The sequence below is a fragment of the Hylobates moloch genome, unplaced genomic scaffold (genome assembly GCF_009828535.3).
Source record: "Hylobates moloch isolate HMO894 unplaced genomic scaffold, HMol_V3 SCAFFOLD_5, whole genome shotgun sequence".
In the NCBI taxonomy this organism is placed as follows: Eukaryota; Metazoa; Chordata; class Mammalia; order Primates; family Hylobatidae; genus Hylobates; species Hylobates moloch.
Window position 1 is genome coordinate 140,657,855 of NW_026652280.1, and position 21,147 is coordinate 140,679,001.

General features: G+C 36.7%; 1 protein-coding gene across 4 annotated transcripts in view; it reads left to right on the plus strand.

Annotated features, from left to right (window-relative positions):
* ZNHIT6 (zinc finger HIT-type containing 6) overlaps window positions 1-21,147 on the plus strand; it is a 116,516-nt gene that overhangs the window by 7,818 nt on the left and 87,551 nt on the right. For all 4 annotated transcript variants that reach the window (XR_009213696.1, XR_009213695.1, XR_009213697.1 and 1 more), the window contains exons 6-8: window positions 17,119-17,187; window positions 19,241-19,321; window positions 20,699-20,776. Coding sequence is in view for 1 of the 4 variants with exons in the window: in XM_032155465.2 (XP_032011356.1) it covers window positions 17,119-17,187; window positions 19,241-19,321; window positions 20,699-20,776 (228 nt within the window). In the remaining 3 variants the exon portion in view is untranslated. The remainder of the gene's footprint in view (window positions 1-17,118; window positions 17,188-19,240; window positions 19,322-20,698; window positions 20,777-21,147) is intronic.

Here is a 21,147-nt window from a genome sequence, read left to right on the forward strand (position 1 = left end):
CTCAGTAATGAAAAGCAGATGGCCTCAAGTATAACATTTTTTTGTCTGTAGATACATGAATGTATGCGGGAAGTTTTTACCAAGAATATTACACTCAGTATATTTTCCAGGTTTAGTATATTTTTGGTTGTTTTGAAACTCCCCGGGTCTCTGAAATGGCAAATCAGATTCTTCTTGCATTAGTCTTTTGCTCATAAATTTATAGAGATTTGTGATCAGTTTTCTTACATTTTTAGTGTTTCCCGGGAGGAGATTAGCAACATAGTATGTAATAATAGGCTTTAGAATCCATTTCTTAGTCTTTTACCATCTGCAAAATAGAGCTCATGATAGCTACCTTGTAAAGTTGTGGCCTTTTAGTGTATTAATTCACATAGGCAGTAACTGGCATGTGGGAAGGAATCAGTTTATAGTAGCTATTGTAAAAATAATACATCTGTATCATTAAAAAGTTTAAAGGAAAAATATCACCTATAATTCCACTATCTAGAGTTGACCACTAATAAAATTTCGTAACATTTCCTTCTAATCATGTTTTCTCCTTTTTTCATCTAATAAAGTAAAACATAATATAAAATACTTAAAACTATATAAAATGACATGACTCTGCTCAAGTTAAACATTAATTTTTTGTGAATAGATGCACATCTTTTTTTCCTGCAGCTAGATTTTCCATTTAGCAATATATTGTGAACCTCTTTTCTTGTTAATGCAAATCTGCCTCATTATTTTTAAATAGGGTATTCCACCTTTGACTATATCCTGTTTCATTTAATTATTCCCATATTCATGAACATTTTTGTCTTGTTTTTAATTATTATAAATAACACGGTATTAAACAGCCTTGAACAAATTGTTTTGTGTGCTTCCCTGGCTTTTTTTTGTAGGATCAATTCCTAGAAAGCAGAATTACTGGATTAGAGAGTACAATGTATTTAAACTTTTGAGAAAAACTCTACATTGTCTCCATAAAACATTACCACTTTGCACTTTCATCAAGAAAGTATGAGTGCCTATTTTATTTATACCTTAACTTTTGTTGAATATTACCAAGCTTTTTTGTGGGCAGCTTTATTAGAGAGGTTGAGCTCTTGGATTTTTAATTTCTTCTTAAGACATTGCCAGATGTCCACTGCAGGAGGCAGAATCACCCCCGTTTGAAAACCACTGATTTAGATAAATACAGAAGATGTACTTATTGAATGTATAGTTCTAATCAATCTTTTCTTGGTCTAGATAATTAATATAATGTAGACAGAATCAGGATTCTGGTGTCTTATACTTCACCTTTAAGAGAAAAAAATAGACATTTAAGAGTTACTTTGAGATATTTGTATCTTATCAGCTGTTCACATGAAAATGAGCAAGGTTTTAGATGATTGCAATGGTATTTGCTGGAAAGAGGGAAGAAGGGGAAATGAAATTTTTTCAAAGAATTCTGTTCAGCTCCCATGCCCCCAGTATTCTAAGAGACTAGTTTTCAATACTTTTTTCTATTAACTGTCAAAAGTTGGTTATAGCTTTGACTCTGATAAATGTAAATTTTCATGTTGTCTCTACTGTTTGATTATACATTAGGTGACCTTGGGCAAAATCTGACTTACCAGGTTATTGAGAGGATTAAATGAAATTTTAATAATAACTAAAGTAGTACCTGGCACATACTAAATAATATACAGTGACAATGAAAATTTACATTCCCTTCACTGAAATCCTTAGGAATATGCCACATTTACTGTATATTCCATTCACCCCTCATAGGTCTGGGATAGCACTGTGTAATCAAACAGTACTATTTGTGCAGTGAAACCTATAAATGTTTACCTTATAATGGGTAAATAATGACTATAGACTGACTCAGTTAGGTTTTGCTGCTGAAGGAGTTAAAAATCTTTCAGTTTTGGAGATTTTGGAATTGTTGATATGAGAAGTTGGTCTTGTACTAAGATTATTATTAATACTCCCTAGATATTAAATTGATTGCTTGTTTAAGCAACTTGAGCTGCAATATAGTCAAAATCTCAAGTTGATGTTGCTTAAAATTTAAATGTTTTAACTTTTGAGGAATCTGAATGAAGAATCTTTTGTACTGTTTTTGTAACTTTTCTATAAAGTCTACATTTATTTTTAAAAAATTTTTTTTAATGTAAATGCCTGCATATGAAGTGTGATGAATGTGCCATTGTACCTGAATTACTCTGTAGACCTATCAGAAGGTGATTGTAGCAGCTGACTGGAATAGGTTCATTCTAATCCAGATACCCTTTATGGCAGGCATTTTCACTGACTCTCCTAAAATTATATGTGAAATTATGTGATGTGTGAATTTTTCTAAGAATAAGTACTGCAATTTTCACTGAATAGTCAAAGTGAGGTGAAGTCTGTGAAGTCAAAAATGTATGCAATGAAGATGAATTTTAGAGGACTATTTTAGAGGAATTTGCAGGAGTATCATAGTGGATAGCTGTAATCAATAAAGTTAAGTTCAGGGAGGCTTATATAAGTTCAGCCAAAGCAAGGTTGACATTCTCTGTTAAAAATAGAGAAGCTTGATAAGGAAATGTTGGCTCTCCTGCTTATTTTGGAGTAGATCCCAAGCTACTTTAAAATAGTGGCTTTTTCAGAGGTAATTCCTTTACCTCATCTCTTTGTAGGGTCTATAGCTTTATGTTCACTTTCACCCAGTACTAATCAAATCTGTTGAAAGAAATATGAAAGACCTATATGAAGAAAATGTAAATTCTCCTGAATGACTTAAAAGATTTGAATAAATGGAAAAAAGTGCCATATTCTTAAAAAGCTCAATATTGTTTCTTAAGTGATCTTTTAAGTCTGATGCAATCCTAATCAGAATATCAATGGGATTTTGTTTGTTGTTATTTATTTATTAATAAGACAGTTCATAAATAACTGAAGTTTATTTTGAAGAATGACATGGCAGAGGTGCCTGGAAAAATCTGAAAAAAGTATGATGAGGCTGGACTCATTAAAATTTATTAAATTATAGTCGTTTTATGGTGTTGGTCTAGAAATCTGTAACTAGATCATAGAAAATAAATAGTATATTTGTTTTGCTGGTATATGATCAAGGTAACATTTCAAATTAGTATAAATAATTACTTATTCAATAAATAGAGTTGAAACAGCTTGCCATTTGAGAGGAAATGCTGAATCTTTTACTAAATAACATCCAGGTGGATCAAAATCTTAAAATGAAATAAAAATACTGGAATATTTTCATAATCTTGAAGAGGAGAAACATCCCATCCAGAAGCCAAAAGGAAAATAATAACTAAATTTACATGGCAAAAAAGACCATAATAAAGTCAAAAGACTGGACCAAAAAAGTCTTTAACATATATAACACAGAGTGCTTATGCATTATTAAGAAAAAAAGACTAGCAACTAATTAGGAAAGGGGCAGAGGATAAGAATAGATAGTTGGCCGGGCACGGTGGCTCACGCCTATAATCCCAGCACTCTGGGAGGCCGAGGTAGGTGGATCACGAGGTCAGGAGATCGAGACCATCCTGGCTAACACAGTGAAACCCCGTCTCTACTAAAAAAAAAAAAATATACAAAAAATGAGCTGGGCGTGGTGGCGGGCACCTGTAGTCCCAGCTACTTGGGAGGCTGAGGCAGGAGAATGGCGTGAACCCAGGAGGCGGAGCTTGCAGTGAGCCAAGATCGCACCACTGCACTCCAGCATTCCAGCCTGGGAGACAGAGCCAGACTCTGTCTCCAAAAACAAAACAAAACAAAACAAAAAAACAAAAACAAAAACAAAAATAATAGATGGTCATAGAAAGATATATCTACATACATAGTATTTGGCTGATAAACATTAATAATATCTAATATAATGAAAGTATGGGTTAACCAGGCCATTTTCCTCTTCCATTGTTCTTGATAGTTAAATTGGTACAGTCATTTTAGAAGGCAATTTGGTAATGTTTCTCAGAATATTATATATTTTGTTGTATAAAATGTATATTATATCTTAAAATGTTATAAATAGATACTCAAGGAATTTAGCCTTCAAACATATTTGTAGATGATCTACCATCAAGAGATATATGTACACATATATCTATTGCAGTATTGTTTTTAGTAGTGTAAAAACTGGCACCAACCTAAAGTATCCTTTAGTATGGACTGAGTTAAGTAAATGATGGCACCTTCATACCGTGGAATTCCATGCAGCCATTACGCAAAAACAATTAGACGTAGAAGAACTGTCATGGAATACTATCCATGACATGTTCAGTGAAAAAAAAGAATTGGAGTTTAAAACAATTGTCTGAAAGATTAGGAAGCTCACTTTAAATTGGTGGTTCTAAAGCAAGACGACATCTGGACAGAAAATTTAAAAATCAGCTAGGTGTGATGGTGAATGCCATGATTGCACTGTTACATTCCAGCCTGGGCGACAGAGTGAGACCCTGTCTCTAAAAAAAAAAGAAATGCAGTTAATAAATTAGCGATTATTTGGATCTGAATCCCTTTGGGAATCAGCTTAAATATATGAGTTCTATTTGGTATATACTTTGTGTCTGTTAGATACGAAAAACTTCACAGATGAACCATGTTTTTTGATTGTTTTGAGACAGAATCTCGCTCTGTCACCCAGGCTGGAGTGCAGTGGCACGATCTCGGCTCACTGCAATCTCTGCCTCCCAGGTTCACACCATTCTCCTCCCTCAGTCTCCCAAGTAGCTGGGACTACAGGCACACGCCGCCACACCTGGCTAATTTTTTGTATTTTTAGTAGAGATAGGGTTTCACCCTGTTAGCCAGGATGGTCTGGATCTCCTGACCTTGTGATCCACCCGCCTCGGCCTCTCAAAGTGTTGGGATTAAAGGCGTGAGCCACCGCGCCCGGCCTGAACCATGTTGTTTTGTCCCCTCTGGTAGTAGAGTTTGGACTGAAGCTGTTAATGTTGATTAAGGACGTGCTAAGAAATAGCTCTTAGAATCTTGCTGAACTTTCTTTAAGGGCATTACATGTTACTCTAACCAGTGGTCTCCATATATATAACCATCGGAGAAATGTCTCTTTGATCTCTGTTTCTTTTAATCAATTATTTGTTTTTTTCTGAAGCCGAACAAAATATAGTGGCTTCAAATGCCAGCTGTGATGTTTACTAGTTTTGTGGTTTTAACTCTATATCTCATTTCCCTCATCAGTAAAATGGACAAAAGTATAATCTACCCACATATATACCAGTATTTTTATTCCTTTTTAAACATTTTTTCAGACCTTCTTTTTAGGATCATTTTGTTCTCCTTTGTAAGATTTCTTTAGTGAGGGCCTTATAAAAGTATGCTTTTTTCAGTTTTTGTCTTAAAATATCTATTTCATCTTCTTTTTTTGGAGACAGGGTCTCCATCTGTCACCCAGGCTGGAGTGCAGTGGTGCAATCTCAGTCTTCTCACAGCAACCTCCATCTTCTGGGTTCAAGCAATTCTCCTGCCTCAGCCTCCCGAGTAGCTGGGACTGTAGGTGCCTGCCACCATGCTGGTTAATTTTTTTGTGTTTTAGTAGAGAGGAAGTTTTGCCATGTTGCCCACTGTGGTCTTGATCTCCTGAGCTCAGGCAATCCACCCACCTCAGCCTCCCAAAGTGCTGGGATTACAGATGTGCACCACCGTGCCCATCTTATTTTCATTTTTTAATGGAAATACAATACATACCAAAAAAGCACACAAATCATTAATGTACCAAGATCAAAAACATTACCAGCACCCCAGAAGTCTTTACTGCCCCCCATGGGAATACCTACCACCTCCTCCCAAGTTTCCTATTTCCCCTTTCAATTTTATAGATTAGTTTTACCTATTTAAAGTTTTTTCCAATATTTTATTATGAAAAATTTGAGGCCAGGCATGGTGGCTCACGCCTGTAAACCCAGCACTTTGAGAGTCCAAGGCAGGCGGATCACGAGGTCAGGAGATCGAGACCATCCTGGCTAACATGGTGAAACCCCGTCTCTACTAAAAATACAAAAAATTAGCCAAGCGTGGTGGCAGACGCCTGTAGTCCCAGCTACTCAGGAGGCTGAGGCAGGAGAATGGCGTGAACCCGGGAGGCGGAGCTTGCAGTGAGCCAAGATCACACCACTGCACTCCAACCTGCATGACAGAGCGGAGACTCCGTCTCAAAAAAAAAAAAAAAGAAAAGAAAAATTTGAAACATAAAACAAACTTGAAAATTTTGCAGTGAATGCTTATATACCCATCACCTAAATTCTGTCATCAATATTTTACAATAATTGCTTTATCGGATATTTATCCATCCATTAACCCATTTTATTTTTGGTGCATTTCAGACTAAATGCCCTGAATACTTAAGCATCATTAACTAGAGTTCCATAGTTTGCATTTTTGTCTGTTGATGTAAAATTTACACATAATGAAATGCACAAATCTTAAGTATATACATTTGCTGAGTTTTGACAAATACATGCACCTGTATAATGCAGTCCCTGTGAATATTACCATCACCCCAGAAAGGTTTTTCTTGTCATTTCCTCTCTTCCTTAGAGACAGCCTGTCCTTTTTTCCCCCTGTACATTTCTTTTGCCTGTTTTAAAATTTCATATATAGTCAGACAGCTCACTCTTTTGTTTTTTGTTTATCTGTTTTTTACTTTTTAAAAAATAGAGTCAGAGTCTTGCTATGTTGCCCAGGCTAGTCTTGAACTCCTGGCCTCAAGCAGTCCTCCCACCTTGGCCTCCCAAACTGCTGGGACTACAGGCATGAGCCCCCACGCCCAGCCCCTTTTGAATGATAGTTTAGCTTCATATGAAATATCTTAAGTTGACTTTTATTTTAGAACTCAGTTAATTTATATATTCCATTGACTTCTCATTTCTTTTGCCACTATTGAGAACACTGTTGTTTTATACATAGTCTTCCTTCTTTTCTCTTCTGATTGCTTTGAAGATATTCAATATTGTCTTTGGAGTTCTGCAGTTTCTATGATGTGTGTCACAGTGTGATTTCTTTTTATTCCTTGAGATTTGTTCTGCTGTCTAAATATGACAATTCTGGAAAAGTAATAAGTTACCTTAATTTCTTTGTCTTTGCTACGTTCCAAGTAACTTATTCAGCTATATTGTCCAAGTCACTTTCTCTCCTCAGTTGTCTAATTAATCATATTTTTAGCCTATGCACTGTTTGTTTTTTAGTTTATTTTTCCCTGGAAGCTCTGTTTCTTTCCCAAATCTTTCTCGTCTTTTAGACAGAATTGTATTCCTTACTCACTCACGTTGTAAGCTTCCTTTTTTTCTTCAGTAATTTAAAACACTTCTCTTCTCATCTGTGTAAATAATCCCAGTATCTGAAGTTGTGTAAGTCTGGTACTGCTGTCTGCTTGGACTCCTTTGTGTGGACTAACCACCCATTTCCTCAGATATGGACCCAATTTTTGACCTTCTTTTCCCCACATTTGTCTCCAAATGATATTGGCCCACAGTTCTAAACAATCCAGTTCTTCTGCTTACCATTCTTCTACCACTAACAGCTTAGAACTGAAAGTCCTTAACTTTTCAATTTATTCTTCTGACCTAGGGTTCTTTAGCTCTGTGTTTGTGTGTCTGTCTTTTACTTACAATATGAAGATAATAGAGGTGTGCCTATTACTAAACAACTTAATATTTAAGAGCTTCAGTCTGTTTTAGAAGCCAGCCACTAGGTGTCCCTCTTGTAAAGAAATAACAAACCTTTTATGCATTCAAAAAATTACTTTTTGTTCTTTGGATAAAATTACATTATCCTTATTATATTGCAGTAATATACCTATTTACCCCTGTATTAATGTCAGTAGCACTTTTTTCCTTAAACAGTTATGTGGTAATGTACTTCTAAAAGCACAGGACTTTTTTTTTTTTTTAACATGATATCCTATAAATATAAGTAGTATAGGTTTGTACTTTGCTGCAAATTGGCTTTAGAAAAGAGTAAAGGAAAATGAAATGATGGGTTTAGCAGTTGTGGTCATGAGGAGACAAGTGGATTTTGCTTTGAGCTTTGGGGGATTATATAATAGGTGCCCAGTACAGACTTGTCAACTGATTGAAATGTTTAGCTCTGTGGTTTCTCTGCCATAATAGCTTTGATACGGTTTGATGGAAGAATTTCAGAAGAACAGCAAGGATTTAGAAAAATAGTGTGGAAGAATAGAATCCTAATGGTTCCCCAATTGGGCCTTTAGTTACTGCAGCCATGCAGACAGTGGTAAGGGAGTTCTTGTGACACAGCATCACAGAGGGCGTAACTTTCCACAGCAATAATTAGCCAGCATTCATAGAAATGTAAAGCTAAACACTTGATCATCTTGAGGTTCCCGAACTGATTCAGTTAAGGAAGACTTTTCCCAGTCACCAAGTCCATCCTTTGTGATATGCCTCTAAAATGTCTCCCTTTCTTACTGCCTCCTTGACCGCAGCATTTATCAGCTGTAGTGTCATATGCAGGCCCTTCTTATCTCACTCTGGACTGTTGAGGAACCCCATCTGCCTCCCAGGTTCAAGCAATTCTCCTGCCTCAGCCTCCTGAGAAGCTGGGATTATAGATGCGTACCACCAAACTTGGCTAATTTTTGTATTTTTACTAGGGGCAGGGTTTCACCATGTTGGCCAGGCTGGTCTTGAACTCCTGACCTCAGGTAATCCACCTGCTTTGGCCTCCCAAAGTGCTGGAATTACAGGCATGAGCCACCGTACCCAGCGTTGAGAGTCTTACTCTGTCACCCAGGCTGGAGTTAGTGGCGTGATCTCAGCGCTCTGCAATCTCCGCCTCCTGAGTTCAAATGATTCTTGTGTGACCGCCTACCAGGGAGCTGAGACTACAGGCTTGCGCCACCACGCTCTGCTAATTTATGTATTTTTAGTAGAGCTGGGGTTTCACCGTGTTGGCCAGGCTCCTGACCTCAGGTGATCAGCCTGCCTCAGCTTCCCAAAGTGCTGGGATTACAGGCGTGAGCCAGCATACGCAGCCTATCTGTTAGATACACCTCTCTAAAACTTGTTCTCACCATAACGGTCAGCTACTTAGAATCCTTTAAGGTTCTGTGCCCATAAAAGTCATTAGCTCAGAGATACCTCAATTGGCCATAGGCAGCATTGCCAGTAGATGAAATTTGTCATCTCATTTTTGAGTCTTGTACTGTCTGTACCCCATTCCATAGCCTGAGGTTAACTCCTTCTTATCCCCCTCTTATTTGAAGTTGCTACTTCCCACGCAGTTGGAAATATACTTCATTTCAAGTATTCCTCATTTAACAAAACAGAGCAAGTCTTCTTCGTTGTATTTGCTTTTTAAAGGAGGAATAACAATATAGTTAATATTTCTTGAATGTTTATTTTTTATTAAACATAACAAATTTAATTTAATCTTTGTAAGGAAGTTTTCTTGGCAAGTTACTTATTTCCCTGTGCCTGTTGCCTTATCTGTAAGGTGGAGACAGTAATAGTAACCAGTTTTATGACTAGTGGTTTTCAGTTTAGAGTGCGTGCCAGAATTAACTGTGAGGCAATTTCAAAATGCAGAAATATAGATACCTGGGCTTGACCAGCAGAACTTGCTAATTTATAGAGCCTTAGGACATCTGTACTTCTTATTTTTGTTTTTGTTTTTTGAGACAGAGTCTCGGTCTGTCACCCAGGCTGGAGTGCAGTGGCACGATCTCGGCTCACTGCAGCCTCTGCCTCCTGGGTTCAAGTGATTCTTCTGCCTCAGCCTCCTGAGTAGCTAGGATTACAGGCAAGCCCCACCACGCCTGGCTAATTTTTGTATTTTTAGTAGAGATGGGGTTTCACCATGTTGGCCAGGCTGGTCTTGAATTCCTGACCTCAAGTGATCAGCTCGCCTCGGCCTCCCAAAGTGCTGGGATTACAGGTGTGAGCCACCACGCCCGACCAAGGACATCTTTACTTCTAAAAAGCACCAGATGATTCTGATGTTTACCTCTATCTGAAAACCACTGATCTGTGTGCCTATAAGTCACTGACCTTATTCTCAATTAGTTCAGTCAGTGGGCAGACAAGACTGCAAACTCTTAAAACATAGTATAGTTAGTGCTGTGATGGAGTACTCATGGGGTGTGGTAGCACAGAGGAGGGCTCCCTGCCCCAGCCTTTCGAGGGAAGTGTTACTTACTGAGAGCGGGGAACAGGAAAGGCTTCCTAGAGAAGATAGAATTTGAGCATGTTTTTAAAGGATGAGAAATAGTTTTTATTTCTAGGTTTTTATCTAGACAGAGGGAAAGATGGTTCTGGTGGTGAGAATATCAGATGCAAAAGCGTAGTGTAGCAAAGTTAGCACAATGTAAGTAGTTTGGTGTGCCTAAAAACCAGTGGGGGTTTGTTGAGCAATAGGAGATGAGGCTGGAGAGAGGCCCACTCTGCCATGCCAGGGAGTTTAGGTAGAGTCATACTTTGAGCAGGAAATCTTCCTGTTCGTACGAGTGATCCATATCTGAATGTGGATCTTTATAGTCTCTCTCCACCTTATTTCCTAATGTATTCAACTAAATGTTCCCAGGGTGGTCACCATTGTAAATCCTAGAATGTCTTTTTCTTCCATATTTTCTAGCCATCTGTGAAAGTACACATGATAGCTCATCTTCTCCATTATGTCTATTTTGCCTAGGTTCCTATAGTATGTATTTTCTCCGCAGTTAATATGAAACAGATGCTAGCATTTAGTGCTGGTATTCATTTTTGGTATGCCTATATCTGGTCTCCTTTCTACTTTCTAGTGTTTCTTAGTAGGGGCTCTATTGGCATTTTTGAATGGGACAGTTTTTTTCTTTTGTGGGGCTTTCCCGTACATTTTAGGAATTTCCCATTCCTTGCCCCCTACCTACTAAATCCCTCAAATGCTCCCTATTCTTGGAACAACCAAAACTGCCCAACCATTTCCAATTGTCCCCATACTCCCAGCCACTCCCAGTTGAGAACTGCTTAAGTACTCAACTATTCATCAATTATTGGAAGTAAAAAGGATTTTTTTCATTTCATTTCAGTCTTCACCTGCTATATCCATTTTCTTAATATACTTTCTACTAAAGCCAATACCACATAGTTAACCTGTTTCCTATTATTTTCATGCAGTAGTGGTACTAATTTTTAAAAGGGCAAAAATATAATATATAACTATTACTTTCCAAAGTATTTACATAATGATGTGAGACATAAAATTATGGTTTTCATTCTCCCAAATTCTAGTCATTTTAATCTATACCAAGTAACTAAACAGATTCTTTGTATTCATGCTTCCAAAAAACACTTATCATGGTACTAATCCTAATAAAATAGATTATTTTTATAAGGAATGATTCCATTTATTTTTGAGAGACTTCAGATTTTCATCTTGGAATACATTTTAAAAGATTAAATGCCTGTGAATGAAGGATTATGTAGATATTTTACAGATTTTGTATTTTTCTTGAAGAGTTCAAAATTTGTTAGATTTTCTTTCAGCTTTAAATTAAGATTTTATAGCTGACAGTAGAACAAAATTGTTTCCTGAAATTTCATCAGGTATTATTTGCTGCTTCCAGATATCATACCAGTTGACAATTTTAGTGTCTCTTCTTTTTCTGTTGCTTATAAATGAAAGAGAAACATAGCAGAAATGTTTGTATCAATCCCTTGCATCAGTTAGGGTGCTTAATATTTGCATGAAATAGAATACCCAGTTTAAACAGATTTGAGCTATATACAAATGTCTCAAGGAAAAAAAAAAAAAAGAATGTTAAAATTATTCCTGTCCTTTCTATCACTGCCATCCTGTATGCGCCCCATGAATGCATCTTTGACTTTACTGATTATGAAAAGTAACAAATCAGCCAGATACAGTGGCTCACACCTGTAATCTCAGCAATTTGGGAGGCTAAGGTAGGAGGGTCGCTTGAGCTCAGGAGTTGGAGACCAGCCTGGGCAACATAGCAAGACCTTGTCTCTACTAAAATTCAAAAATACAGCCAGCTGTGGTAGCTACTTGCAGGGGCTGAGGCGAGAGGTTCGCTTGAGCCCAGAAAGTCAGGGCTACAGCGAGCCCTATTTTGCCACTGCACTCCAGCCCAGGCGACAGAGTGAGACCTTGTCTCAAAAAAGGAAAAAAAGCCCACAAATCATTATGTGGAAGATTTATTTAATAATACAGACATGTCCGTAGGTAAAAATTAGGACAAGTCCTTTTATAATGTCAAGAAATAATCATAGCTAAAAGTTTGGGGTATGGCCTTCATACTTGCCAATATATGTGTAAACCTGTGTTTTAAATATAAAGGCTATCATTCAACATGCACATTTTTCTACATCAGTACATAAAGTTCTGCCTCATCTTTTATGACTGCTTAAAATTCATTATGTAGATCTACCATGATTTATTTAATCAACTTTCTGATGTACATTTAGGTTGTTTCTAATTTTTTTCTATTATATAAAGTGGTGCAGTGGACATTTTATATATATATCATTACTTGACCAATTATTTCCTTGGGATACATTTCCTGGAATAAAACTATTGAGGCAAAAATGTACACTTTTTCAATTACAAATTTTTATTTATAGCTTTTATGAAATTGAACTACCAGAAGCTTGCACCAATTTATATTCCTGTCAGCAATGAAGTTGCCACACTTTTGCCACACTTCCTTAGTATTTCTAATTTAAAAAACATTTCTACAAACCTGAAAAGTAAAAATATTTTATTTATATATACATTTCTTTGGTTATTAATGAATTTGAACATCTTATTGTGACATTAGAGCAGTGCCATTTAAAAGGAGCTAATGACTTTTGCATCTTTTTTCTTGGGATTGTGGTAGTATTCCCCATAAGAAAATTTGCAATTTGAAGTTATGAAGTCAAAAGAATAATTTAGATTATGGTTATAGAACCTCTTTCCTTAAATGTGTGTGTTCATCCACATACTTTCTTGAAACTGTGGGAAAGAATGATCGCTTTTCTTTCTATTTTTGTTAACAAATGGGCCACGGAGAGACTGATCCTTAATAGTTTCTAGTAAGCAAGTGTTGGTAAATAAGCGCCCTGTATTAACTCACTGAAAATGAGCATAAAATATTTATTTTCCTCATTTAATACAAGTGCCATCTAAGTATTTTTCAACTTTTTTTTATTATTGCCTCCCAAGGAGCTTTCTGCCGTGATATTTTGATACCATAGATACACTGTATATCTGTCACATACGGTAGCCCTTTGTAGGGCCACAAACGTTAAAATAGCAAAGATTTTGTTGGCCCTTCAGAGAACCAGTTTTTGCCCTCTTTGGGGCCATGCTGCCCTCATTGAGAATGCGTGTGTATTGATATTTAGGGGAGGAGAGGGAAACAGCTTTGCTATGCATGAATAGTTACTTGGGTTTCATAGGACTCAGAAGAGGTTAGTGTTTCTATTGCTTTGTCAGATTGTCCAGAAGGGAACATAAGGATTAATAGTTGCCACAATTACTCCACCAGTCTTATCACCCAACTCTAAACATGGTATCTTGGAGTCCCTAAGTTACCTAGAATATACTAGGTATAGTAACACCATTTTTGAGAATGTTGATATGCCAAGGGTGTAGTGACATTATTGCAGTTGAAGGCATTTTGTTGAATTTAGGGAACAGTAGCCCTAATGCATTAGGAGTAATTGTAAATGTTCAAACCTTTATCCTTGTGGTTCTCAAACAGTGATGATTCTGCCTTCAGGGGACATTTGCAATTTCTGGGAGCATTTTTGGTGGCCACAACTGGGTGCATGAGTGTTCCTAGTGGAACACTCATCTAGAGGGTGGAGTCCTAGGATGCTGCTAAACATCCTGCAGTGCAAAGGACCAAGTCTCCCATTGCAAAGAATTATCTAGTCCAAAATATCAGCACTGCTGAGATTGAGAAACCCTGCTCTGTCTTAGTGATTGTACTTCTTGGAATCTAGCTTTAGAAAATAATCCAAGTAATGTTGCTAGGATTTTGATGTATGTGTATTTTTTTAAGTGGGATATGTATTTGTATATATAATTATCAAAAATGAGAAACAAACTTAATTCTTTCAGTCTTAAGAAGAGCACATGTCAGGACTTACAGTAGTTTCAGCAACACTGAAGAATTGGAAACCATTTTAAAGAAAATTAACTCACCCATTTCAGCAATTTTTTTTTTTTTTTTTCTGAGACGGAATCTTGCTCTGTCGCCCAGGTTGGAATGCAGTGGCTCAATCTCAGCTCACTGCAACCTCTGCCTCCCAGGTTCAAGCAATATGATTCTCCTGCCTCGGCCTCCCGAGTAGCTGGGACTACAGGCACATGCTACCACACCTGGCTAATTTTTTGTATTTTTAGTAGAGACAGGGTTTCACCATGTTAGCCAGGATGGTCTCGATCTCCTGACCTCATGATCCGCCCACCTCGGCCTCCCAAAATGCTGGGATTAGAGGCGTGAGCCACTGTGCCTGGCCTAGCAATTTTTTTTTTTTTTGGAAACAGGGTCTCATTCTGTCACCCAGGCTGAAGTGCAGTGATGCAGTCGCAGTTCACTGCAGCCTTAATCTCCTGGGCTCAGGTGATTCTCCCACTTCAGCCTCCAGAGTAGCTGGGACTATAGGCGTACGCCACCATGCCTGGCTCATTTTTGTTTTTTTTGTAGAGATGGGGTGTCACCATGTTGCCCAGGCTGATCTCGAACTCATGTGCTCAAACGATGCGCCCACCTTGGCTTCCCAAAGTGCAGAGATTATACAGGCTTTAGCCACTGTGCCCAGCCCCAGCAGTTCTTTATACAACACCCTTCAACTTCTGTTTGCCCACCTTGGGTTAAAGGACAGTATAGAGAATCATCTACTGTTATCAACAGCCCTTTATTTCTTAGAAGAAATAAAAGTACCTCAAAAATACGGCAATTTGTAAATGAGTTAAATCTGAGTATGGGTGCATTGAATGTTCTTTACATTATTCTGTTTTTCTTTGTTTTTGAAATATTGCAAGATCACATTTTAAAAGTTAGTGTACTGGCCGGGCGCGGTGGCTCACGCTTGTAATCCCAGCACTTTGGGAGGCCGAGGCGGGCGGATCACGAGGTCAGGAGATCGACACCACGGTGAAACCCCGTCTCTACTAAAAATACAAAAAATTAGCCAGGCGTGATGGCGGGCGCCTGTAGCCCCAGCTACTCAGAGAGGCTGAGGCAGGAGAATGGCGTGAACCCGGGAGGCAGAGCTTGCAGTGAGCCGAGATTGAGCCACTGCACTCTAGCCTGGGTGAAAAAGCGAGACTCCGTCTCAAGAAAAAAAAAAAAAAAAGAAAGAAAGAAAGAAAAAAAGTTAGTGTACTTTTCAAATTTGTTCATGTGTGAGCTGAGGCCAAATATAGAAATATTTTTATCAATAATTTGGCAATGTATAGCAATGAATGACTTTGTTATAAGTAGAGCTAGTTAACTACAACAAATAAAATGATTTCCAAGGGCTTTTCTCTGTGTTTGGAATGTTAAGTGCTTTCTGAACGTATTCAGGGTGTACTAAATGTTAAAAGGCTAATGGTTTTTGAAATTACTCAAACAATAATTGGGGTGATTGAGTATGGTTTACAATTCCATAAGACGGCAAGTTAGTAATCCTTTTTTTCCCTAAGTTAACGTGAAAAAACATACATTGAGGAAGAAACTATATTATGCATTAAGATGAACAAAATCAGGCCGGGCCCGGTGGCTCATGCCTGTAATCCCAGCACTTTGGGAGGCCAAGGCGGGTGAATCACGAGGTCAGGAGATCAAGACCATCCTGGCAAACACGGTGAAACCTTGTGTCTACTAAAAATACCAAAAATACAAAAAAAATTAGCTGGGTGTGGTGGCAGGCACCTATAGTCCCAGCTACTCGGGAGGCTGAGGCGGGAGAATGGTGTGAACCCAGGAGGCGGAGCTTGCAGTGAGCCGAGATCGCACCACCGCACACTAGCCTGGGCGACAGAGCGAAACTCCATCTCAAAAAAAAAAAAAAAAAAAGATGAACAAAATCAGTTTATTTCTTATTAAAAAAAAGTCTCTCTGCCTCTTGATAATGCTATTATGGTATACCTATTTCACAAATAGTGAATATTGCAAAATGTTTTATTTTGGAAGAATTATGTATTTAAAACTAGTAACTGTTGCATTTGCATTCAAATTTTTAAATGTTTTTTCCTCTGAGATTTTAGACATCTGTCCTTTAGATTAGTAAAGGGTACTTTTCAACTTTGTTCTCAATAAAATTATGATCATTGTCTTCTGACAAATTTTACTAAATCATGTAAATGTTTGGTGAAAGATTGTATTAAAAGAAAATTATTTTAGATTTTGGGGTCCTACTGCTATGGGATAGATTTTAAGGAGATGCTGGTAGTCATTAACTTGCTCTTATGGATTGTTAGAAATTTCTTCTAAGTAAGGAAAACATTGTATAAAATCATCATGTAGGGAAGACATTTAAATTTCTGTAATGGATTCAATATTTTGAGCATTAGAGTTTTTAAAAAGGAATCATGTCAATGTCTCTAAATTTAGATATATTAAATATAGCCATTTTTCTAAAATCAGGCATTTTGTGAGTTATTGCTGTTGATCCTATGTCAAACCAAAGTTTAGACCTGAAAGCAAAAAGACTGTAGCTCAAAGTGCATTCTGCTTAGCAACCAGCTTGTTGTCTACTGTTTTGCTACTGAATGCACGTACTCATGCCTCAGAAGTGTATCTCCAGCCAGCTGGACTCAACTGGACAATACTTCATTCACCTAATTTCCAGACTAGTCAAGCAAAGACATCAGCTCATTGTATTTAGTCATGAGGAAATTTATTTGTAAACTTCAAATAGTAGCACACTGCTCTCAAAAGCCCCTGAACTATGAGAAATTGCTTTCTAATTCAGAAATGTGAAGTCCTTGGAATTTAGAACTGCTTCCCTTTTTTTTCTTTCTTAATAACCCTTGCAAGAGAAATTAGCTCTTAATAGAAAATATATGTTAAAGTCTAAGAATAATTTTAGAATTATCTTAAAGTGAAAATTTAGAAAGTTCAATTTGCATCCAGACTTTTATTATCTACCTTGATTCTCACATGATTATTTTCTCTTTTAGAAAACAACAGTTTTGTTGGCATGTGAAGCTCCAGTTTCCTCAAAGTCAAGCTGAGTACATAGAAAAAAGGTATCACTGCTATCTTTCAATCACTGATTTGTTTTAATTTGAAGGCTGTGTATTTAAAATAAACTGTTAACTTAATGTCAGTAGTAGAATGGATAACTAAATTGTGGTATATTTATACAATGAAATGCTAAACATTACTAAAAACGAATGAACTACAGCTATGCACATCAACATGGATGAATCTCAGAAATAATGTAAGAAAAGCAAGTTAAGGAAGAATGTAGAGAACATGATTGTAAATGTGGGGGAAAAAAGCCAGAAAACTAAATAGTGTACTTTTAGGAATACCTACAAAGGTGATAGAACTAACTCTAAGGGAAATTATTAACACAGAAATCCTGATGATGGTTTTTTTAGCAGCAAAGCAAGTATTGAGGAGAGGGATCCAAGGAGAATTAGACAGCTGAAAGTTTCCTATTTCTTAAGCTGGGTGGTTGTTAAGGAGGTGAAAAATGACCCAAAATTCTACCATGCAAAGATTGCTACTATTAACATTATAGTGTATCACTCAGAAAATACATTATTTTAGATGTATATATGTGTACTCATTGGAATTAATTTGCATAAAGTTTTTTGTGTTACTGTTTCATATTAAAACTTGTTCTTTTCTTTTTCTTTTTTTTTGGAGGGGAGTGGGGGCAGGATCTTGCTCTGTTGCCCACACTGGAGTGCAGTGCTGTGGATCTCCGCTCACTGCAGCTTCAACCTCCTGGGCTCAGGTGATACTCCTACCTCAGCCTCCAAGTAGGTGGGACTAAAGGCTCAGGCCGTCACGCCCAGCTAATCTTGTTTATTTTTGTAGAGGCAAGGCCTCACTATGTTGCCAAGGCTGGTCCCAAACTCCTGGCCTCAAGCAGTCCTCCCATCTCTGCCTCCCAAAATGTGGAATTACAAGCGTGAGCCACCACATCCAGGCTATAAACATTTTCAAGTGTCATTTAAACATTTTAATGTCGGCCACATGCGGTGGCTCACACCTATAATCCCAGCACTTTGGGAGGTCGAGGCAGATGGATTGCCTTTGGCCAGGAGTTCGAGACCAGCTTGGCCAACATGGTGAAACCCCATCTCTACTAAAAACACAAAAATTGCTGGGGGAAGTGGCGCACCCCTGTAATCACAGCTACTTGGGAGGCTGAGGCATGAGAATAGCTTAAATGCAGGAGGTGGAGGTTGCAGTGAGCCAAGATCATGCCACTGCACTCCAGCCTGGGCGACAGAGCAAGACTCTCTCAAAAAAAAAAAAAAAAAGTTCAAACAAACAAAACATTTTAATGTTTGTGAACTATTTCATTCCTTGATTTAGGAAAATTTTAAAGTTGCTCTTTAAGTAGTATATTTAGCATACTCCTACATTATACATAAATATCCTGTCTTTGTAGTTGTCAAAGGGATTTTAGTGAAGAACTTTGTTATTTGGAGTTGCATACAAGGAAAGGACTTATTTTACAGATAGGGATATGTAGCCAGTAGTATATATTAATATGTATAAATGGTTGAGGAAAGTTACTGTGTTAAAACAGTGTCTTAATTTTGTTTATACAGATTTATATATAAGTTTAAAACTGTGTGCATATATGGAGGAAAGTTGGAAAACTTAAAATGTTTTATTTCCAAGGAAATTAGTATCAATTTTTTAAATTGGTCTTATAAATTAGAATGAATAAATTTGAACATGCACTGAAATCTGAAACCTTTTTTCAGATTTATTATTTCTGCTAGTTTCAAATATATTTTATCCTGACCTCGTCTTTTCATGTTTGAGTACAGGTGTGTGTTAAAAGAGGCTTCGTATTTTTATAACTGATTTATACGGAACTTCTCAAAATGTTGTTTTTTAAGACCTTGTTAAGTGTGTCCAAGAACTCTTTTTGAGCTTTTTCCTAAGTAATTTTTGCTTAAAAGGATATTTTATTTTGCCAAGAGTAATATAAAAGGTCTTTGTTCAGTTATTTAAACCAAAAAAGCCACAATATTTAATAATTCAAAATTAACACCTTTAGTAGAAAATTATAAATACTAATATAGCTTGTTTTTTTTCTTTGTTGTAAAGAGTACCAGATGATAAAACTATTAATGAAATCCTAAAACCTTACATTGATCCTGAAAAGTCCGATCCTGTAATTCGTCAAAGGTATGCTTCAAAAATATTGTAACTTTCTGAAATAATTAAAAATGTTGATGTACTTATTAGGGTCATCCATGACTATTAGAATGTGATGTGTAGTGCAATTTACTTTCTGTCACATTTTCTTGGTGTTTACTGAAGGTCTGTCAGCAGAAATAGCTGACGTTCATTGTTTTCTATGTTCCAGACACTCTTCAAAGCAGACAGTAATAAATGTGTTAATTCATTTAATCCTCACGATAACTCTGAAAAGTAGATTATTATTATACCCATTCTACAGATGGAGAAACTGAGCCTTAAAGTGGTTAATATCCTATAGCTAGTAAACAGGAAAGATAGGATTCACACCCAGGCAGTCTGGAGTCAAAGTCTTTACTCTTAACCCTTAAACTAAACTACCTTTGAGGTTGAACGAAAAACTCTGAAAAGTTTCCAAGTAACTTAAAGACAGGAAATCCTGTTTCAGCCAAGTCTTCATAGAACTAAGTAAAGTACACTCTGCCTCCTGTCCAGAAATACAGCATGGACAAAAGTGGTTAACATAACATAGTGGAAAGATTCAGTCATGGATATCCAGGTTAAAATAGCTGTTTCTGTCCCTTATTAGCTGTGTGATTAAGAGCAAGTTACTTAATTTCCAGGCCTTATTTTTTCTCATCAGTGAAATAAGAATGATAACACTTCCTAGATAGGGTTGTTACAAAGCTTAAAAGAAATAGCATGTATAAAATTCCTAGTACAGGACCTAGCATATAGTAGGCACTGCTCAAAAACGGAGATTGTTATTAGAGTGTGAGTTATTAGTGCTCCTGGGCAGAAACCCAGTTGACTTTATTTTCACCAGATGGTACTTGCTTGGGATATGAACGAGTGCTTGGTTTGGTTCCAGAATAACCTGGTATTTAAAATTTAGACTGAGTGGATTCTAAAATGTCTAATCCAGTTCTAGTTGAATCTCATTCTTTTGCTTTTGATAAAAGGTCATGCTCAGACTGAATCAGACCCGTGTCACATATCAAGCAGTCTTTAAAATAGCTATGATAGTTGAGTTTCTTTCCTTATAACTGGTAACCTAGTTGTTATCATTAGTCATATATTTGCCAGTAAGACAAAATGTCACTGAATAGGATACATTTTTGTAAAATTATATAGCCAGATTAATTTATTGAAACAGCTGTTTTAAAATTTAAGATGTTTAACTGAACAGAGGAAACAATTTATTTTCTTTTCAGATTTCTGGTTAGAAAACATCTGTGTCTTCTTTTCTATGCTTAAATAGATGAACTTTTAAGTATTATTAGGTACAAATGCTTAGTCTCCATAAGACTGTCTTGAAATATATTAAAAATCAGCTTTTCCTTCCATATGATGTTTTTATTTCAGGTTGAAAGCCTACATTCGCTCTCAGACTGGGGTTCAGATTTTAATGAAGATTGAATATATGCAGCAAAATTTAGTAAGGTAAAATTGCTCCCCTCCCCATTTCTTTAAATATTTTTTAGTTCTGTAATATAATTAAGTAGCTTGATTAGCTCGTTATTAAACTAATTATCTAGCTATGAACATGACTTTTACTTTTCAACTTTCAAGTCAGAATTCAAAATAATTAGACTTACAGGATAAATTGGATTGAAAAATCACCCTGGTTAGAATATTTTATTTTCTGTCAACTGATATAGGGGAAATAGAATATTTTAAAATATAAGCATTCTTTTATTTGTTCTATTGTGTTTTACTTCACTGAGCTTTACAGATATTTCATTCTTTACAAATTGAAGGTTTGTGGCAACTCTGCATTGAGCAAGTCTATCTGCACCATTTTTCCAACAGCA